The 22829-nt window shown below is 34.1% G+C and overlaps 1 protein-coding gene and 2 long non-coding RNA genes across 5 annotated transcripts in view; 2 read left to right on the top strand and 1 right to left on the bottom strand.

Annotated features, from left to right (window-relative positions):
- The window catches only part of LOC105736955 (uncharacterized), a 65039-nt gene extending 57737 nt beyond the window's left edge, over positions 1-7302 (top strand). The window contains exons 4-8 of one of the 2 annotated variants that reach the window (XR_015292441.1): positions 5263-5348; positions 5457-5515; positions 6543-6790; positions 6862-6935; positions 7025-7302. This is a non-coding gene — a long non-coding RNA (uncharacterized LOC105736955). Of the gene's footprint in view, positions 1-5262; positions 5349-5456; positions 5516-6542; positions 6936-7024 lie in introns of those variants that run through there. The other variant, XR_015292440.1, reaches the window with a different exon arrangement.
- LOC147657470 (uncharacterized) lies at positions 5657-8082 on the bottom strand. Of its 2 annotated transcripts, none has more exons than XR_015292443.1 (4): positions 7767-8082; positions 6596-6926; positions 6072-6243; positions 5657-5974 (listed from the first exon to the last, which is right to left on the bottom strand). It is a non-coding gene; the product is annotated as an uncharacterized LOC147657470 (long non-coding RNA). The 2 variants fall into 2 exon arrangements; XR_015292442.1 differs by lacking the exon at positions 7767-8082 and adding an exon at positions 7006-7149.
- Positions 8083-9076: 994 nt separating this feature from the next.
- LOC100869607 (uncharacterized) overlaps positions 9077-22829 on the top strand; it is a 60307-nt gene continuing 46554 nt past the window's right edge. Inside the window, exon 1 of the mRNA XM_031919928.2 lies at positions 9077-9212. Within this exon, the coding sequence (XP_031775788.1) occupies positions 9209-9212 (4 nt within the window). The 5' untranslated portion in view covers positions 9077-9208. The remainder of the gene's footprint in view (positions 9213-22829) is intronic.

A 22829-nucleotide genomic window follows, 5' to 3' on the forward strand; every position in this document is an offset into this window, starting at 1 on the left:
ATGGAATTTATAGATAATAAATAAAGGTTTAAGGATTAACCGTATGCAAAGCAGACAGTTACCACGCTGATAGTCGGTCCCAGGGCAATGCAGGCCGGACGTTCCCTCTGTAAATTTATGTTAATCGCGATGTATCAGTTGTTCTGGAAGCTCAAACCGACCGACGATATTCTTGCTATACCCGAGCGTGATACGACCTGTTAACGTGGCCTGAATAGTTTCCTCTTCAGAGATATTTCCCCATTTCACAAAGAATACACAATGCGAAATGAATTTTTATTTTCACTCGTTTAATCCTTTTATATCATCTGTTATCGTTGGACCACACACACACTCTTCTCATTCAAGAAGAAAATTCGAGAAGAAATCTTCCTTCTGTATTCCTGAGAGTAATTCAGAAGCATTAAGGTTAGTAGTTGTCGTTAAAAAAATTTAATTCATTCGTATATCTTTTATATTATCTGTTATTGCAAGAGCACACATCATCTTTTCATCAATAAGAAAATTTAAGTTGCACACTTATCAAGTACAGTTAATTTTAGAAATCGTAGAACACTTTGATTAAAATTCAATTCATTTCGTTCTTTCGTATTATCTGTTGGATAACTTTTACTCTTTCCATCAAGAAGAAAATATATCTTATCAAGCTGTACTTAGCTTCTATATTCCTGATAATAAAATCCAGAAATATCAAGGATATTTCGGAATCATTCCTCTAAAAACGCTACAATTCTTCCATCTCGTCGAAATTCTATATCTCAATTCTTATCAAGGCTACCGCCAAAGCTACCACCCCTTTTTCTCACACTTCTCTCCACCGATAAACCACCCCAGTTTCCCATACATCCCCTGGACCGTGGTCGCATCCACCTCTTCTACCTTCATCCTCCAGAGTGCGTGGATGGAGGAAAAAGAAAGAGAGGGAAAGGTATGAAGGGCCGAAGGGTTCCGCCGATATTCTAATTTCGAATGGTCAGTCGGCCCAAATTCCCATGAAACCTCCGTGGACAGGATCACTGGCTACCTGGAGAAGGCGATTCCGGGCCTTCTTCCTTCCTCCTCCCAAAGAAGAATCGGTCATCGAATTTTACCTGGATGGACACCCTGTTAGTTTTACGCGATACGACGAGGAACCTATTTAAATCAGGTCGAAAAGAAATCCGTTAGACATTAGGTTCGTTCACGTCCAGCTCACGTGTGCTATCCACGAACGATGGGAAAGGCGGTGAAAGACGGTTGAGGGATGCAAGGTGTCGTCCAACGTTTGTCCTCTTCGATGTTAAAATCGTCTCGCATTTCGAGTTGAAATATGAATTTGTCTCTTTCGTAATATTCGAGCGGAAGAGGGATGTTCATTCTTGTATATTTGGAAAAAGTTTTCTTGGACGATAAAGTGATATAAAGTGGAAGGAAGGATGGAAGGAGTTCGAGTTTGTATATTGGAGTATTTATGCAAATGTATATATGTTATTTTTATGAAAATTATGGAAATGGAATTGAAACGAAGATCTGTTTCTTTTTTTTTTTTTTCTAACATTACAATTTGTTTATGTATATATTTCGTACGAATCATTTGCATTCTTCTATCTTTTCGCATATTCATTGTTCTATAGGTTTTTTTTTTTTTTTTTTTTTTTTTTTTTAAATTTTTTTCACACACGTCAGCATTATAACGAAGATGTAAATCGTGTTATTTTTATATTCCAAATAAATATATAGATAAAAATAAAAAAATGAATACACGCTAAATATAAGAAAAAGAAAAAAGAAAAACAAGTTTAAGTGTAAATATAGCCCCAAGTTAATAATTTTAGATAACAACTATTTATACATTTAATGTTCCTTCTAATTAATGTAGCTTTGTCGAGCTAATTAACATCTATTGTAAAAAGAATATTTCAATAATTTTGTCTTCTGTTTTAAAAACTTGACAAAATATCTCAAGCATTTTGATATCAAGCCAATTCATCATAGATAGCATTGAGAAATAAAGATCTGATGTGGCCATTAATTCAAATATATCCTACGAAATATATCTTTCAAAGTATTGACCTTACAACAAGCACAAAAAGCGGTTAACGGTTGTCTTTCATTTTTCTTCTCCCTCTTTTTCTTTTTCTTTTCTTTTCTTTTCTCTTTTTTTTTTCTCCTTTATTTAAAACTAGAGCCATTTCGTTAACTGGAGCAACGGACGTTTGTCCCCTCCACCTCGACGACTGGACGATGGTGGGTCGGTTTGATATTTTGGACGAACGATCGTTGGATATCTGACCGTTGGGTTCTTTTATGGGGGGTGCTTGGGTGGTCTAATTTTATGTGGAGCAACGGACACGAGGTTGAAATCGTAGAAAGAAGTCGTTGGAAATTTTTCTCCATTTTCTGCCATTACCTAGAATTTTCGAAGATAATTTTCTTTCTTTTTTTTTTGGAAGATACAAGTGAATGCTCGAGGAGTCTGAAAAACGTTTTAACGTTGAAAAAAAAAAAAACGCTCGAAGAGTTGTGAAGATGTTGAATCAAACCATGAAAAAATTCAACTTTGAAAAATTTGAGCGTTCTTTGATTTGATTGGACATCCATTGGACAGGTGCTACAGGTAGAGTGATTAATCGGGGAATGTCGAGCGAATTTTTCTCCGAGAATTATACGTGTTCCGACCAAAGCCTTGAAATTTAACCAGACACGTCAGTTTATCGCCTCTTATCACAAGGTTATACGTCATCGTATTCTTTACATTATTCAATAGATATACTTGACGAAAAATCGCTTTTTAGCCGTAGAAGATGTCGAATCCGCAATTCTCGAGAACGATTGTATAAAATTCGCGTCCTAGGAAACGAGAAATCACGAGATTGTTTCGTAAAAAAAAAAAAAAAAAAAAAATGAAGTGAGAGAGAAAAGGGAAAAAAAGATTAACGTAACACGGTAACGCGGTAAAAATGTTGAACATAATAATTGTTGCAGGACATAAAGATTTTTATGAAAACGCGTAATCTTTCGGAAAAGGAGGATCGATAGATTTTTATTGGAGCAAGTTGTATATCCGTCGTTCTTGCAACCGTTACTTTTTATCTTTATTTATTTACTACAGCGTGACTAATGCCGATTTTGCAACAAACTTCGCTTTGACAGAGTTGTTCTTTTTTTTTTTTTTTTTTTTTTTTTTATGACAATCATAGGTTTTCATTATCATGTTTTTTTTTTTTTTTTTTTTTTTTTTTTTCTAAAACCGAAAAGAAATATTTCGATAATCATCGATGTATAATTCTTTTTTTCAACGTAATCTTTAATTTTATTCCGACACTTATTCTCTCGGGACGATTACTTAGGGATTCTTGTTAAAATTATATTACTTATTAGAATCTTTCGTAACTCATAATTCATTTAAAAGAATAATTAAAACTTCAATTCCAACCTCTCAAATTGATCGATAACGATCACCTTTGTCGAATGAAAATTTGTACGTATCAAAATAAAGGATAAACAGCTACTGATTAGAAAGAGATTATTTTTCCACTCCAATATTTCCATATTTCTGAGGAAAGGGACTCTCGTCGTTCGCCCAATTTCGTATCCCCCTTCCAAATTAATCGGCTCAAAGAAATCGGCTCCGTCAAGAAAACCGAGTGTCATCGCCGATCCCATACATCACTCTCTTCCCTCGTTCTCTTTTCTCGTCGTCAACGGTTCTCCAGTGGCCGTCCGCTGTCCACCTTCGAGGGGAACCGTTTCCAAACGCGGTGCGCACCTTTCCACGCTCGTTTCCTCCAATCGGAGCGAGGATAGGCTCTCTGTTTTATCGAACATTATTTTTCCACATCCGAGCGAGTGGAAGGGTTGAAAGCGCGAAATAAGGGCTGTAATTTAGAAAAGGGTTCGTGTACCTGCGCAACGTTTCACCCCTGGGTCTCTTCTGACCTGCACCCCTCGGATCATCGAAAGGGGGAGGGGAGAGAATCAGGTTTTCCACACGCACGCTCTTCCTCGAACAGGTAGTGGACGACTCGTTGCCCTCGTGCAGGTATATGACCCTCGGATCTTGCCCTGGTCAACCTTTCTTCCAAGTTTCCGGTTTCTCCCTTCTTCCCGAACCACCCTTTTTTTCTTTTCTTTTCTTTTTCTTTTCCTTGCGCCTTTTCTTCGAGAGAGGAGAGATGCGAGATTTTTCGACAAGATTTTCGAGCTTTTTTCTTCCGCTCTTACTTTTGATTATACTCTTTGAAGAAGATGTTCGAAGGAATCATTTTCTGAGTTTTGCTGGTTCGAAGGTAGAAACGTAAGAAGATAGATATTTATGAGATTTGAGAGATGTAGAGGAAATTTTATTATTATTTTTTATTAAATATATATATATATATATATTATATAATTAAAATAGAAATATTGGATTCAATGGAAATTCATATTGTTATAATAGTATCGGTCACGAACAGTATAAGTTTCCAATATAGCAAAGCTATTTTCGAATTATTTACGATATATATTTAATTTTTTTTAATTTTAACGCGAAATATTCAATTGTTGCAGAGACGAATGCCCGAAGAGATTTCCGGATGCTGCGCAAGCGTGATCCCTCGTCTCCTATTGGCCTTTGGACCACAACCAATCCAGATTCAGATCTCCCCACTTCTCGAATGGTCCAGCCTCTCGACCACTTGTCAGAATCACTTTCACGCCACTTCTTATCTTAACTATCTCCCTCTCGATTCCAATTTCCCCCTCCTCCCCCTTCTCCTTCAATTTTAATCACCCAGCTAAAAAATATTCAGAATTATTTCATTATTCTTCCCAAAAATTATATTCCTCTGATATTTGATAAATCAACGTATTATCACGTTCCATAAAAGTCTCGAAATCTTTTTTCATCTTAGTGAGAAAGAGAAGAAGAATCTTCGTATTCGTAATAATAATAAAAAAAAAAAAAAAAAAAGGAAGAAGAAAGAGAACGGGGACGCTTTTTGCATACGAAGCACGGTTTCTCTGGCGCATAATCGTTGCGCAAGCAGGGACTTATCGTGGCGATGATAAAGAAGACCGGTTTCCTTCGGCCGCGAGGAAAAATTACACGCGAGGAAATACATGGCTCGGTTCGAATCGCTTTCCTCAAACGCAACCGATTGCGAGCCGGTCTACTTTCGACTTCGTAAATCACGCATCCGAGCAACGCGCAAAATGCTTTCGTTTGTTTTTTCTTCTTTCTCTTCTTTCTTTCTTTCTTTCTTCTTTTTTCTAATTTTTATCTATTTTTTTTTTTTTTTTTAGATTCGACAAGGGAAACCTGTTTTCTGGAAATTGTATGTAAAGATAAATAGAATGAAATAGATATGAGTTTGTAGCAAAATGGTCTGGTAATGGTTCACTTCACTTATATACTTACTTTTTATATTTGTATTGATTTAATTAAGTGATTAGACGTGATTTTTCTTTAATTCTCTTTCCCTCCGATTCTTTTACAGATATATGTTACAAAGATTATATATATTTATTTAATTTTAACGAAGCCAATATTCTTGTTGTGAGTATTTTTCAATTTTATTTGGAATACTATTTTTGTTACATATTTTATCCAAAAGATTTTAACGTGTTCGTTATTTATTTATATAACTGCTGTTAAAATTTTATTATTGAAAACAAAAGTAGAATAACGAATCCAGACTTTTAATTCTCCTAATAAATATCAATCTTAAAATTTATTCCATCCAATGTTACATTTTTTATACATAATTTATTTTTGTCCAAAGTAAGCCCCTAAAGATGATCGTTATCACTTTATATCCAATCCCTCTTAACTCAATCCAAATTGAATTTTAAATATTTACTTTCTAATTTTAATTTTAAAAATTGCCAAATCCAACAAATAATTTCCACCGAACGTGGAAACGAACATTAAAAACATTTCTACGTCAATTTTTCATTTTATTACATTATCTTTGGCATTATATTAACAACGACGTTCACTGCAAAATTGTCTAAGCTGAAAGGTCGGTTGAAATGACTAGCTTGAAACACGGAACGATAAGAATGAAACACGAATTGTCTCTTGCTTGTAATTACATGAAAAACAGAATCACCTTGGTACTCGTGTGATAATATACCTCCACCGGTGTATTTACACTATTCTTAGAAATACTATCGCCAATGTGTAAATAAACGTCGCTCGAACCAGAATGCCAGGAGAAAGTAAATACTACGGATTTTCGTTTCCATTTCGATGATACGGGAATAATCTCTTTTTAATTAATCCTTAAAATCAAAAAGAAAAAACGCTCAAGAATGAATCACTAGAATTTAAATTAGAGAGAAATTCTTTCCTAGTCAATTTTTTATAGAAATAATTTTTTGTCTTCTGGAAGGAAAGAATAATCTATTAAAATTTGAGATCTATTCTTATACATAGATTTTTAGAGTGTTTAATTTTATAATTTATATTATATGTTAAATATGTAAAATGTGGATATACATAAATGGAAAGAGTATCTATGGAGTAAAATTTAAGCGACATATTTTTAAAATTAAGTAACATAATTTAAATTTTGTTATAGGATTACCAAGGAAGATACTGAGTTCAGAGTTAAGAAAATATTCGATAACATACCATTGATATTGAAGGCATATTCCGTCGTCTTAATCCGTACCGAGCAGTTTGTATGAAACTCACATATAGGTGTGTAGTCATGAGATGTTTAACAAGGTTTCGCAGAGGTACGATGAATTTTATTCGATTTTATCGGTGACCGACATTCTGGATTCGACTTCCAATGGAACGATACGCTATTTATAATATATCGATGTTAATATTAATAATTTAATTCGATGATCAATACTATGATTTGTTCTAAATAAATAATAAATTTCTTCTAGAACTTTTCCTCTGGATATTGTTCCTTCATCGTTTACATCCTTTACCGTTTAAAAAATCCTCCATTCTGTAACAGGTAGTATAATATTATATTACTTTCTTCTTCATCGTATAAAAATTAAAATTTACTTTCTAATAATGATTACTTGATTTTTATAATTTCAGAAATGTCCAGAGGTGTAATAATTGTACACGTTATGATTGAAGCGTACAGGTATCGAGGTGATCTTTTCATTATGTGTATGAAACATTTTATTTAATATACACAGAGACTCTATCTTCGATTATCAAATAAATATTGAAGATAGGATCTACATTTTTTTATTCTACTATATATACTTCTATATATCTAATTTTATCTAAATTCCAAGCACTTCATTGATCTCTTAACTCGAATGATTTTTCTTTTTTTTTTTTTTTTAATAAATGAAAATAGAAAAGTAGAGCCTTATTCAATTATTCATCCTTGTTCGGTAAATTTCAATGAATGAATTCAAAAAATGTGGATATCTACAAGCATTATCTTCCATTCATACATTCATGACAAGTATATATTTTTCAAAACCTTTCATTCTTTGCCGCATAATATCTTCTGCTTTCCTATCTTCATACAACCATTTTATTTTATTCCAATTTTTTTTTCTTACGCATAAAAATCTCAGTGAACACACATATTATAACTAAAATTAATCAAAACCGAATCAATATCACTGCCAATAATCTCAAAATCATCCTTCCTTTTAAACGCATCACAATCCACTATTTGCATACAAGATTATCTCGTTTCATTCATACATAAAAATTTCAATAAAGAATATCTGCGATTCAAGCACAAATCCATTAATAATAAATCTTCTAAATTTATCATGTTAATTAAAACAATTCAATAATATGAAAAATTACTCACAAATCGTTTTTCTCACAATCTTCCACCCTTTGCTCTCATCCATCTATCTTCATATCTTATCCTTTGCCTCGAAAGTGTCTAGTCAACCGGTGAGGTTGAAATCGTTTAAGAAATCCAGTTCAAAGATATCCGTTGCGTCAAACAGGAGGAAAGAGGGTCGACCCTTCCATACGTGAAATAAAAGAATCGACCCGTCCCACCGATCGTTAACTGGAGCACGAGCGAAGGGTGGTTCCATACGGAGGTCGAACCCACAGTTTTCATTCATACGCGACGCATCGCCGATCATTGGTGTTCACCTTGAGATCGTCGAATGACAACCTCGTTGGAATTTCCTCGGCGAGGAATTCAGATCGCTTCTGGACACGGTCCAGGAATGTTCCTCGCTCTCTCGCGTCTGACATAACGGTGAAATACAATCGACGGCCCTCTTATACCAGTATATTCCCCCTCTTTCCTCCCTCTGCGTCATCGTTCAATCAAACGATTTCTTACTTTCTGCAAACGTGTAAGTATCTATTATTTTCTTTCTTCTTGTTTATTTTTCCATTTCATTTTTTGATTACGAGTGAACGGAGGTGAATGGGAGATTGCTTGAATTATTATTCTGATTGATATATATTTCAACTGTCCTATCGTTTCGTGGTTGATTTTTCCTCTTTGTTTGAATCTGAATTAGATTCTTTTCTAGACGCATGAATAATTCGTCGTCGTTATTTTTATTTATTTCTATTTTCGAACGTGAACGAGTATAATTGGCATAAGTGAACGTTTCTCCGTTTATTTCCTTCTTCATTTCTCTGCGTACTATCGTACATTATCGTTTTATCGTTTTATCGTAGCTTTTAAATTTTATCTGACTGAATAATGTTTCTATAAAGTGGTAATTTTTATCTATTTTTATGTTTAATTCGAGTGATTATACTTAATATAAGTGTTCCTTTACTTTTTTTGCTTTTTCCTCTTATTTCATCGTAATTTTTCCTTTTTCTATACTCGAATTATTTTTTCTTTGTAAATATATAAATAACTCGAGAATATTCATTTTTAAATTTAATCGCGAATGAATATATTCGACGTAAGAAAGTGTTCCACTTATTTTCCTCTTCCTTCTTCTGCACACTATCACCATTTCACCATGATTTTTCTTCTTTATTTATCTAAATTATTGTTTCATAAACACAAAAGTAAAAGTAACGCGTGAATCATTTTATTTATTTTTACGTTTCAACGCGAGCGAAGTATAATTGTAAAGTCGAGAGAGAGACGCGACCATTGTTTTGGTTGCAGAGACGCGAATCGATTCCGTTCGAGTAACTGCGACTATCGATCAATCCGCTGACTCGATTGGCAAACAGAGAACGATCGCGCGTATGAGGCGTCGGAGATTCTGACCTGTACAGCCTCGGAAAGGTTAGCTTCGTTGGACGATCGACGATACAATGGGTGAGTAATATTCTCATTTCGTTTTGCTTTAACATTTTTGCGCAATTTATCGAACTATATGATGATCCATGCTTTGAGTGTGTAAATACGTATGTTTATATGATATATGAACATATATTATATGCCTACGTCAGGGTTGCCACCTCTGTAATTTTGGAGATTACGAAGTTTTATATAGAAATTTCGTGACTCTAGAAACTTCTTTGAAAGATCGAAGAAAATCTTTAGGTTTGATTTTAACGCGTAAAGGTTACGTTACGTTAGTGATATTCCTTATCCTATAAGAATATTATTTTCTTTGATAAGAGATTTTAAGAATCAACAACATATCGCATTGAATAGTTTTTTGCAAGAATATGTCAAAGGCTTGTTGCATAAAAATTTATTGGCTGATAATAATGAATTGAGAAATTACGATTTATAGGTTAACTTTTTTCCTTTTGATTTTATGATTGAAATGAAACAATCGGACAATTTATAATTTATAAAATTTAATTGTAAAGTTTCATTTATCTTATAAAATTTGTTATTCGTGTGAATAGATCGAATATAAAACTCGGGATTAGAATTATATCATCAAAATTATTTTGAAATCTCAATATATACTCGAGACTCTGAATTATCTGCGTTTTCTCAGCTCGGTTCCAAGTAAAGATAACATCCAACAAGGTCTATCATTGCCAAGGTCTATCTTGTGCCAGATTACTTAAAGATCGATCAAAAATATTCGTCAAGAATCTATAAAAAAAATATATTTTATTACAAAGTTTTGAATGTATCATATATTTAACTTTTAAAAAGAACTGCATATTTAAAATAATATATTTATGGAAAACGAATATTATTCATAAAAAATTTGCAATAATTTCAATCTAGGAATTATTTTTAGATGAAAAAAATTTTCATAAAAATCGGTATTTATGAATAAAATTATTATTAATATTCAAAATATTAATTTTAAATTGATATTATGTTGAATAATATTATAAATTTAATTAAGGAATAATTTTTTTGCATAAATTTGAATTAACAACAAATAATTTTATTAACTAAATTTCGACAATTAATTAATAATTTTTTCGAAATTAATAATATTTATTGATTAATCTTCGTACAATTTTCGTACAAAATTTCGTACAATTTCTTTAAGATACTGAAAACTGAGCTCGTTTTACATTCAAATATTTCATATATCGATATATTTATTTCTCGATCGTATTTTTATTGATAATCACAGAGATGAAACGTGGGAAGAGTAAAGGTAGGAAAGGAAATAAAAAAAAAAAAGAAATATCAAACTATTCAATGCCCCATATACTCATAATATACTCATACCACTTACTGTTTATCGTATAAAAAGTACAGTAGATGTTATTGATAAGCATGTGTATATGAAGATTATCAATTGACAATCTTTTTCGAACTTTTCTCAAACTACGTGATTGTCCGTTGCTGTCAAGCGACTAGACGAATCAATCCTTCGATTCTTGATACGTTTCGATAGATTATCGATAAGTCGATTTTTTCGATACTTTCGTACTTCAAGCTTCTTTCGATAGTTTCATACTTCAAGCTTCTTTCGATAGTTTCGTACTTCAAGCTTCTTTCGTTTCCATGATTTTTTTAATTAATTCGAATTTATTAATTCTGTTTAATTAGTGTCTTAGTGTTTTAATTAGTGTTTTAATTATAAAAAATTTAATTAATTAGTATTTGATTTTTTAATATATAAGAAAAGATTATAATATTATAGTACTTACTTCGTTGATAAATTGTTCGTAAATTTTGTGATTTTCATGTTCATAATAAAAACATCTGTTTTTTCGTTATATCGTGTTTATAACAAGAAATGTGTAACATGTTTCGTCTATTAATTACGTAAAAAGAAAAGTCTATAGTGTATAAAGAATAATTGTTGCTGTGATGAACGTAAATAACCTGCAAAATAAAGACATCGATTACTATCAAGTAAGGAATATTTTCTTTTATATTAATTTTTAATATTTTAATTAATATTTGAATAAATTTAGATTTTTTAAAATAATTATTGGGAAAATTTTTGTAAATTGTATATTTTACATTACATTAGTCAATCAATAGTGTTTTTAATACGTCAAATATTATCTCTCTAACTTAACCTAACTTTTTCTTGCAAATATTTCAATTTTATGAAATATATTATCAATATTGCAAACTTCTGCTCAACAATACATATTCATAATGATTCGAAACCTTTCAAATCTTCACGAATAATTTGAAAACAGTTTGATTCCCTGTAAAACATTGTCGTAAATCGTTAGAAGGATGATTATTGCTTCGAACTGTAAGAATGAAAGAAAGGAACGGTAGGCAAACATTGTCTCGGATCGTTTGTGCAAATTGCAGCTGGAACAGAAAGATTCAGGATCTGGGTATGAGTCACGGAGGCCCGTTCTGTCAACGCGTAGCTCGATATGCGTGCGGACACGCAGCCCGGAAAGCACGTGATTCATCGGCCCCACAATCGGCCAATCTGCATTAACAACGTGCTCGGTGATTCTGAAACAGCTTTTCCTAACCCTCTCGAGTCTCCTCGTCCCTCCTCCGAGAAGGTATTGTGTAAAACCGTCCCGTTAGACGAACTGATACCGGTGATGGTTAGAAATTGATGCAATTACGCGAAACCTTGTTTTCGTACAGTTCGACGAGAATTAGGTGACTCTTCTTTGGTCAACATGATGCATTTCATGATCCATTCCTTTCTTTTCTTTTCCTATTGTGATTGGTTGGTATAGGTTAGGTTAGATTATTCTTTGGTCAACATGATGCATTTCATGATCCATTCCTTTCTTTTCTTTTCCTGTTTTGATTGGTTGGTATAGGTTAGGTTAGATTATTCCGTAAACAATATCATTTTAGAAACATAATTTCAGTAAGAAAATAATCTTTATTTGTACATGTTTTTAATCGATTAATCATTGTTTCTTATAATTAAGATTTTTTTAATTCTCTTTTCAATAAATTTTTTGCTCTTTTGTTTGTTTAGAAAATTTGTTTAATCTCTTGCACTCTTATATTCCAGTGTGATTGGACAATGATTTTATTTCAATGAAACTTATACTTAAACTGCCTATCAGTGGTATATATTACCAATGAGTCTTTGTTGTTTGCAATGTGTGTCATTTGCTTAGATTACTATGAGGAAAATAAAAGATTAATTTTTACTAGAAAAAGCAAACATTTTTATTTTTTCTAAATTTCTTCATACATTATGAAAATAACCGCACATTGCAAAAGATTAATATTAATTTTTGTTAATCTATTTTTAATGATATCAAAAAAGAAATAGATAATAATGAATTTGACATGTTAATATCGATTATATTATTCAATTTTTATTAATATCGTTATATTTCAATTGTTTAATATACAATTAATATATTTCTCGACAACAAATCGGCAGCAATTAAAAATTAAATTTCGAAAAAGATTAAATTCGTGGAAAATGCTTAATGTTATTAAAAGATATCCAATAATGAACCGTATATATGGCCGAGAGTTTTATTTCATCCTAAGCACTCGACGAGAACTCGATTCTTTTAAATCGCATCGTTGTTTCCAACGCGGATCTATCACGAACATCCTGTGTACACATACTTCTTACGAATGTAATAACATATATACAGGATGTAACGCGGATAAAATGCAGGTAGTGTGCAGATAATATAGAAGTGTAGCGTTACAGAGATTACACGTGCCACCGATTCATGATCCTCTGCCTCTTTCCTCTCCCTCGTATCACCATTACCACCCTATCGCAAATATCATTCGTCTCGTTTGGTGTTCGGCCGTGTTTGCATAAACGTCACTCAACACCTTCTACAATATCTTTAGATTTTCAACATTGCTCTCTGCAAATTCTTCCATGCTGATTTACAATTGTAAAATAGTATTAACTCGACTGAATTATACGTATCTTTCGTGGATCGAAAAGATACGAAGCAAGGAATTATTGATAAATAATGATCGTAAATGACGAATAAATTTACTAATTAATTAAGAATTTAAAGAAGTCTATCTACATTCTTTATTTTTAAATATATCGTCTAATATTTAAACAAGAAACAATTCAAATCAAAATTTATCTAATTTACATTAAATATATCCCATTGTCAGTATATCGAAATAAAATATTTTTTTATACGAATATAACGTCAATCACTTTTTACGTAATATCAAGAATTTATCAAATATAATATTTTTCGACACAACAAATTAAAATAATCCAAAATGATATTTCATCACGAAATTTTCCAAAAACTATTGCTCTCACGGAACGAACCAAGAAAATATCCTATTGCACGTTTATTGTAAAAGTATCGTCAATCGTGTTCAACGTCTACGTGGCATACAACAATGCTATTTTTATTCTTTTCCTCCAACAATCCTCGTTTAGTGAGATCAGCAGTCTCGAAGAGACATCCTATACACGAGCTGTAGATCGCGCGATAAAGCGAACAATCGCGAGATGGGACACCTCGTATCCTTGTCGCCTTCGTCGTGGTGTATCTTGGTGGTACACCATGTCCGTATCGTTTCGATGTGCTATCACTTAACAAGCCAGAGATACACGCGTGTATGGATCATCACACGGATACACAGTGTCCCGTTGCCACGTGCTGGAATAACTCAGCTGTTGAGTCTGCACGCGTATATCCGATTCCTGTTGCATTTCTTCTTTTTTTCTTTTTTCTTTTTTCTTTTTTTTTTTCTTTCCCCTTACTCCACCCGAGTTCTGATAACAATAAAACTGTAGTGTTGGTTTACGGAACTTCTTCGATTCGTTCTTCGCGCGTATATTTTAGAGGTTATGTTCTCCGTGATAGGTTAATTTTAACAATTTCCTTTAGGATCTTACATTTGAGTAATCGATTGTCGTTCGATGTTTCGAATGAAGATTCGGAGGCAAAATTGAAAGATGTATTACGACGTGTTTTTAGATCTTTCCTTATTACATTATTCTGGTAACAATAAGACTATTGGTTCATGTTCTACGCGATATATTTCAGAGGTTATATTCTCTATGATAAATTAATTTCTTTTAGAATCGCATTTACATTTGAACGATGATTGCCATCCAGTGTTTAGTTTCGTGTCAAGCATAAAATTCATATAATTATTATAGCTCTTTATTTAAATATATTATTAAATATATAAAATCTCGTTTAAATTAGAATGAGAGCACTGGTTGTAATGAGCAATTGGTTGCAAAGAGGTTCTCAACTTCTGGGAAAAGATTAGAAAATTATTCTAAATCACCTGATTATGTATAAAATACGAGATATCGCAAGTTATTTGAATCGTTTGCAAAAAGAGAGAGTGATAGATTATTTAAATACTACGAAATTGGATGAGAAGTTGAAAAAGATTGGAAAATACAGTAATAATGATTCAAAATTCGAGTCCAAAGGGAGTCTTGAGCCGCGTTCTGAATACGAACACCTCTGTGACCAGTACGGTAGTCACGTAACCGCGGATACTACTCGTATCTGTTTAGAAGATCAGACATTTTCACGGTTTCATCAACGAGATATCCCATGGGTATGAAGTTTCTTTATAGTCGAACGACGTTTCCGCCTAAAACTGGAAGTTCAACCAGACAAAAGGAATGATGCACGTTATAAAGTTCAGGTAGACTTTAAGCTTTATTTTACGGGATTTACGGCGTTGGGTGTAGCAAGACTCGTTTAATAGCTCTAGTTTTTCTCCAAGATGAGCGTGTCATAGTAACCCCGGGCGTGCACTGTTACGAAACAAGTCAGACCCATTTTCGTATGTCAACGTAACGTTTTCATCTTGAAACGAATATCTTGAGCTGGTTTAATTCTTCTTTTTAAAAAAAAAGAAAAAAAAAATATAATATAGAAATGAAAAATTTCTCGATATTTCCTAAAAGATTAAAGAATATCTTGAAATCTTATGATTTTTTTTTTTTTAAAGAGAAAGAATAAGTGTTTTTTAATTTTACAACCAAAAAATAGAAAAGAAAATTTCAGAGGATCTGTTAGAAGAACATTTGATTTAAAACGAGCGATAAACGAACGACTAAATGATTGTTTTAATTTTTCTTTCGAAATACATTATTAAAACTGTCAACTATTTTTCAGACACTTGACAAATAATCCATGTTAACACATGTTTCCTCTTCAATTAATCGAGAAATGCAATCGATCCTGTCTCATATTTTTTTCAAGCATGGTCTACCAAAAACCTGTTCAAAATCCTCGGTTCTCAGGTATCTGTTATTGGAATGTCGCAGCTGGCTTGTACACGGCTTTTACAGGGTTTTACACATGCCTTCGTTTCTCGAATTGCACTCCTCGAAAATGCTAATTGACACATTTACAATCAATTATCGAAAGCTATCTTATCCTATGCAAACATCGTATGATAAAAGGACAAATATTTACAACTTGTTCGAAAACTTCTTTGTTCGAAGAAAAAATTAAAAAATAATTCTCGACAGATCGAAAGCATTTCTCATTTTTGTCGAGAAATAATAAAGTAGATAATATCGAGTACAAATTTTAACAAATCCACAACAATCGAGAAATTTCTCGAATAAAAAAAGTAAATAGAATCTTAATTCCGTTAGATTTAAATATAAATCATTTTTAAAGAAAAAACTCGATCTTCTTCTTAATCCATCATTGATACTTTCTTTCCTTCCGAATCCTGAGATTTCACCGGCAAAAACCATCGCTACGAACAGCGATCGCCTTCTCTAACGATCATTACGTAACCTTTTTCAATTTCCATTAAAATAACTGGAAAAAGAATACCGCTTCCTTATAGCGATTTTCCATACGCTTTCCAGAGTTATCGCGTTTTCCATCGGATCCACCTGATGGTTCTGGTGAATCAGAAAGTGTTCGTGTATCTGATACGTGTCAGATACATAAAAATATAATCTTAGATAAAATCTTACATACGTGAAATCAATCGTAGGGATGGAAGGAATTTTCAAACTGTTTTCTTCTTTACTTTATTTGTGTATTACATCCACTTATTTCTTCGGAGCAATGGGGGAAAAGATCATTTATAAAGAAAGCTTAAACGTTATAATAGCATTACCACTACTGATTTAAATATTACAATGAATTTGATCTTTTATAATTGAAAAAGATTAAACCTATACACTCGGATTTCAATCCATATATCTATTGATTAGTTAAATTATGAAATGTAAATTAAGAGTATCTTTCAAGGAAAATAATAATTGAGAAGTATTGGAAAAATTATGTTTCATAGTATAGCATTATTACTACTAATTTATTTATTTAAAAATATGAACAATGAATTTGATCTTTTATAATTAAATCAGATTTCGATCCATATATTGATTAGTTAAATTATGAAATATAAATTAGGAATATCTTTCAAGGAAAATAACAATTAAGAGGTTTCGTTTGGTCAAACATGTAATTAATAAACGAAGCAGTGTTAATTGAACGAATGGAAGATCGAGCGTATAACGGAATCAGTCGATAAAAAAGATTACCTCCTAATTGTAATAAACCTTGAAAGATTTTAGCACGTGGATACAATTATCTTACATGAAACGAGATTTCGTTATCTCGTTAAATTTCATTAAAATGCATCGGAGAAGCTGCGTTAAAAATTCTACGTGCTAATTCGTATGATTCATCACGCAATTTTGTTTCGAAAACTAAGAATTGCATATATAACGACTCGGTCGGTATAGACGATCGGTTTAGAAGCTCGCCAAGATGAAATCGGTGAAAGTTGGGCGGAAAAAGGGGGAAGTGGAGATCGCGAATTCGATATCGAGGATGCTAGACGCGCTTTTTTTTTTCGTTTGCCTCTTTCTTATCCAAGTATTTCAACAAGGAAGATATAGTTCATTAAATCGCTTTACATCGAGTCGAGTAAACGCGTTTCAATTATTCGAAAAATTTTCTTCTTCCAACAGACGGTTGAAATATTGCGCGATATACATTCTCCCTTCCGATCTTCTCCACGAATATATCAACTCGCGCGAGTCAATATTTTGAAAGGAGTTCGACGAAATACGCGTATACGATTCGTGTAAACAATAATACGAATAAGGCGAATTTGTTTCTCGATAAAAGCAGAGTCGTGTATCTCGTTCAGAAGTGAAGGAACGCTGCTCGAGGATAGCTCGATCGCCTCGTAACCATCTTTCTTTCCGCAATAGAAGCGCAGTTGCGAAATTCATTTCACGGTTCTTAATTACTTTTAATTATCATTGTCCGCGCCGCTCGCGCTAACGATCCAACGTCCAATCATTTATCTTCTCTCTCTCTCTCTCCCCCTATTTCTCCCTTCCTCCCTTTCTCTTTCTCTCGTTCAGAATCTTCTAACAACGTTATTTACATAGACGTTGCCGTGCTCGAGCGCGATGAAACTATCTCGTGTCAACCGCTTTCACGATCCAGCTTCACTCGGTGAAAAGATCCAGGAAGAAGATCTTGCGGATCTCTCACGTACAACCGATTTCCTCGCGATTTCTAAACACCAATTCCAGATGATATTATTGACTTTATGATTTTTGGAGAGTATACACATTGTATCGATTTATAAAGAGTCTCAGAATATACGCAAAAACACTTGTGCGTATCGGTGTAACAACTTTCGTGTGCTGTATAATTTTTATAATTAGATTTAGACAAAGATATTGACAAACAGTGATTCGGTATAGAAAAATATCGATTATATGTACATCACTTTTACTCTCTAGAAATCAAATAGAATCAAATAGAATAAAATAGAAATAGAAAGGAATCCGAATAAAAGATGAAGTAAATCGCGCAACATCCCACCAACTCGGCCTCGCCTTTCGAAACGGCGAAAAAAAAAAAAAAAAAAAGAGCAGCCCCTCCGCCTTTCGCAACGATTCGCAATTTTCACCGATCTTCGATCGAAGCGACGCCTCTTGTTTACCAAACAACCGAACTCTCGGATCGCGTGGCCCGTCGCTTAATAATTCCGTTCTGCACAGAGGAATCGTTCGATTCGCGAGGCGAACGATTCAAATCGGGTTTTCGAAAGTTGACTTTTCGAAATCGCGCCGCGAGAGATCCTCCTCCGGCTGATCCGCGGGATCGAGAGTTGCTTGCGCGCGCGCGTGTGTGTGGGTTTCAACTAAAATTAGTCGAGCATAAATGGTCAGTGAACGGAGAGCCCATGGCAACCACGATTCAGCGAGAAAGAGAGAGAGAGAGAGAGGCTGTGGACACGATCCAATAGATAACTGTGATCAATTAAAGTATTGGAAAAATTAAGACGAAGTAGATTTTGAATAGATCGATAGAATTTTTAATAATAAAATAATTTCGAATGGAGCATGACAATTTCTCGATGATACGATTAACAAACAAGGGAATGTATTGTTAAAAGAGATGAAAATATTTCCTCGAATTAAAAAAAAAAAAAAAAAAAAAGAAGAAAGAATCAGCGATACCCATCTAGTCGCACGTCTGGTCTTTCTAAAGCGATTTTACGAGAAACGCTGGGAGACGTAATCTGTCTCCCTTCCTCGCCCTCCCACTACTATCTCTCTCTCTCTCTTTCTCCTTCCGCGGCTATCGCGATTTATTTCCGCGGGATACGTTCGCAATCCGCTCGAATCCGCCGAGTTTGTCCAGCCAGGGTTACGTAAAAACTAGACGCGTTTATTGCACGGCGAACTTTTGCTAATTAGCGCGGGAGAAACCGGCGGCCAGCCAGCCGAGATATACACACGCTCCTCTTACGTGTACGTACGTGTACGCCCGTAGTTTTTTCTTTTTTCTTTTCGTCCGTGGTAAAACACGAAACACGGATACGATTCTCGTAATCCTTAGCCGAGGGGCTGTGGCCGTTTCTCTCGAATTATTCTCGAGAAAATCCCGTGAGTCGTAGGGCTTTTAACGGGCCTGTGGGGATAATATAGCTTGGATGGAGATCGATCGATCGTTCAAGGACAGACGACGGTGGAGCGCTGTCCCCTCCCACTACCTGAGTTTCGTCTTGGGTTAGGTGTCGTCTCTCTGCTTTATCGACCGATACGTATAGAGACAGAGGTATGGAGAGTATATACGCGTGTTAAAATTGTATTTAACAATTGCGTTGTCATCAGGTCTGGTTTTAAGGATATGGAATAAGGAGGGAAATGTGATGATACGCGAAAAAATTATTAATATTTTTATATTTAAGGATGCGTATATTATATTGACGAGTCGCATAAATAGATGAAAATCGCTTAATCGTTTAATTGCGTGAGAATTAGAGAAGTGTGTATCCATAGTGGAATTTTTCATCCACTATTATCATCCGAAGAATTCTTCTTAATAACGAACATGTATCGTGATTAATTTTATTTTTATTTTTAGTATTCTTATATTAATTTATAATCTGTGATACGAAATACGTATAAGTAGATATACGAAAAGTATTGCAAATAAAAAATAGCAAGTACTCGAAAGTACCTGTCAATATCGTTCAACGATATTATTAATTCTTCGATCGCGTTAACACTTTGGCGATAATACGAAAACACGAAATTATTAATCGTAAACAGCCCGATTCCTTGCAAGAAATTAGAAAAGAAGAAAAATTCCATTTTGTCCCGATTTCACGCGCGTGATTCACGATTAGATTGGGAAAAAGGAGGAATCCATTCGACGGTGCAGGGTGGCTCGTTGGAGAGGAACCAGGAAAAACCTCCGCTCGAGACGAGGAAGCGTGCGCGAGTTACGTTGGTTAAGAATTGGAATCAGTGAAGGCGCGTTACGCCGCCGATCGCGCGATAACAAGAAATCACGAGCTTCGAAAAGATTTTTAATCGCGGAGGAGAAAGAGTAAAACGGACGTGATGGAAATGATCGAAAGCGAACCATTTCCGCGTCTCGCCATTTCCAAACGATTTCTTTGTCCAATCCTTTGTCCATCCGATAAAATCTACCTCGAGATTTATTTAATTACCATGCATTATTCTCGATTTAAAGCTGAACTTTAACGAGAATAGCTTCGAAAATTAATCGAATTAATGATATATATTTTTCATTCCACGATGGAAGAATTATTCGATTCTTAATACTAATTTGATTAAATTTGCTTATATTTAAACTCGTTTCAAATATTTTTTATTCCGGTATAATTGGTGGAAAGGGACGAGGATATATTCGCTCGAGCGGAAATTAAAAGCCGTTTTCGGCTTCCCTTCCGCCACGGAAAAGAAAACATGGCGGCCTGATTTATCCGCACGGCTCGCGCATTTCATCATTCCACTCTCTCTTTCTCTCCGCTCGCGTTTATCCTGCCCAGTCGTGATGATTTAACCGCGTTGAAAGCCAACGATTCCTCGCTTCGATTCCAATAAGAACAAAAAAAATGGAATAATTTTTGTTTCGCGCCTATTTTCAAATGAAACTCTTTCGACTCGGGTAAACGTGCGACGAAAAATCGAGAAATTGGCGTATTTAAATTAAATCGATCGATCTTGAACGATATATATTGATGCGTATTTCTATTCTACTCTCGAAGATATTTTCGTTGCGCATTTGAAGGCAGCCAGTGTATTAGAAAAATTGCTAAAAGAATTCCCCTCTTAATGTTATTCTTCGTGCCGCGTTATTATTTGGGAAACAATATTGAGGGACGAGGATTTTCTTGAAAAGCTCTGGAAAAGATTATTCCTCTCCTCGCATTGCAAGACGTAATTTTAGATGATTGCTTTAGAATCTGGGGAATCCTGCGCAATTGAAAAAAAAAAAAAAATGAGTCATAACGCGGCAACGTTAAGCCTCTCTTTATCTCGTTTTCTTATTACGCGACTCGGAAACGTTGTGTCATTGTCGTTCCTGTTAACGTGTTCAGATAACAGGATAATCTTATTTGCCTCGCGCGTTCATCATCAAACAGATGAAAAACTACAAAATCCCACGGCTGTCGGTCCAGATTGCTGGATTCCGCTCAGATTCGAGGAAACTGATTATCGACTGATTCGATTCGCAGTCGAATTAACGAATAGTATAGTAATTAAAATTGATTCTAAATAATAGACATACGGGGAAAATATTTTTACTTACATTTACTTTGATTAATCAGCTGAAAATTAAGATTGGCACACGTTCCACGAATTTTAAATAAAATCTCTCAAATTCTCTTCAAACTGCTCCTTTTAACTCGATGGAATGGAAATTAATTTTCCTTTTCCAAATTTCCAAAGAAAAAGCAAAAGCTTTCAAAACTCTTTCGATTCCTTCACGAAAGAAAGAAAGAAAAAGAGAGAGAGAGAGAAAAGAAATTCCGTTACTTAAATTACCGCAAGTGGTCCCATTTACCTATTCACTCGATTCACAAGAATCTTGCCACAAGGATCTCATCTAATTTACAAGAATCCCGCTAATTTACGAAAAATCCAGAAACTCGATTTAAACGATCTTTCCTCCCCCCTTTCTCTCTTTCTCTCCGCGTTTCAAAACCGGCCAATTTGTTCCGCGACAAGAAAACGGCTTTTTAAACGTCCGTGGTCCCACGCCACGGGGATCTTGACCCGCAAAACGGGTAGCTTATTACGTGATTACACAAAGGAGAGAGATAAAAACGCGACACGTGCGTTTCTTCCCCGAAAGGATTTGCTTTTAAGCGAGGAGGGTCGATATCTTTCTTTCTCACGAGCGATCGAATTCGTGTCCACTGAGAAATTTATCCAAGGCCGCTTAAAATTGTATCAAAATAAGGGATCTTGCCCGTGAGAAATTGTATTCTGGGAAAATTAAAAAAAAAAGGATTCGGGTTTGTTTCCGTGCACTTTTAAATATTTCAAATTCGTCGAATTCAAGTTGGAAATATTTTTATCGCTCCATCCTATTACTTCAAGAGGAACATTTAGTAAGAGAATCATCGAGAGATATTAATCATACGAAGCTTTTTTTTTTTTTCAAAAAACATTTAGACAATCGATAAAAGAACGAAAAGATATTACTCCCTATATATATATATATATATATATATATATATATATATATATATATATATATATATATAAACGCAAGAAGCGAATCTGAGAGAAGGAAACCAGTGTCAAAGAATCGCTACAAGCATCGTTGCACTCGCCCTTTTCAAAAAACATTGGGAATCAATAAGAGAACGAAGGTATATTAAACGCTCCCTATGTATAAAAAGGTGTAAATATTGATTAGAAATACTCTATTTTATCGTTCCATCCTACACTAACCTCCTCCAAGAGGAACATTTAATAAGAGAATGATCGAGAGATATTAATCAGATGTGAAGGAATGGCATCGTTGCACTTGTCAAAAAGCATTCAGAATCAATAAGAGAACGAAGAGATATTAAACGCTCCCTATGTTTTCGTGTACTTTTAAATATTGATTAAAAATACTATTAGAGAATGATCGAGAGATATTAATCAGATGTGAAGGAATGGCAAGAAGGAAAGCTGCATCGTTGCACTTGTCCTCGTCTTTCCACTTGTCACAAAAATATTCAGAATTAACAAGGGAACGAAGAGACGCTTCCTATGTATACATATAAAGAAGTGAAAACCAGTGTCGAAGAACGGGCACGAGCGTCTTCTTTCCGGTTGCA

Source organism: Apis florea, unplaced genomic scaffold (assembly GCF_048593485.1).
Source record: "Apis florea isolate Af1SG1 unplaced genomic scaffold, ASM4859348v1 contig_3158_pilon, whole genome shotgun sequence".
Taxonomy (NCBI): Eukaryota; Metazoa; Arthropoda; class Insecta; order Hymenoptera; family Apidae; genus Apis; species Apis florea.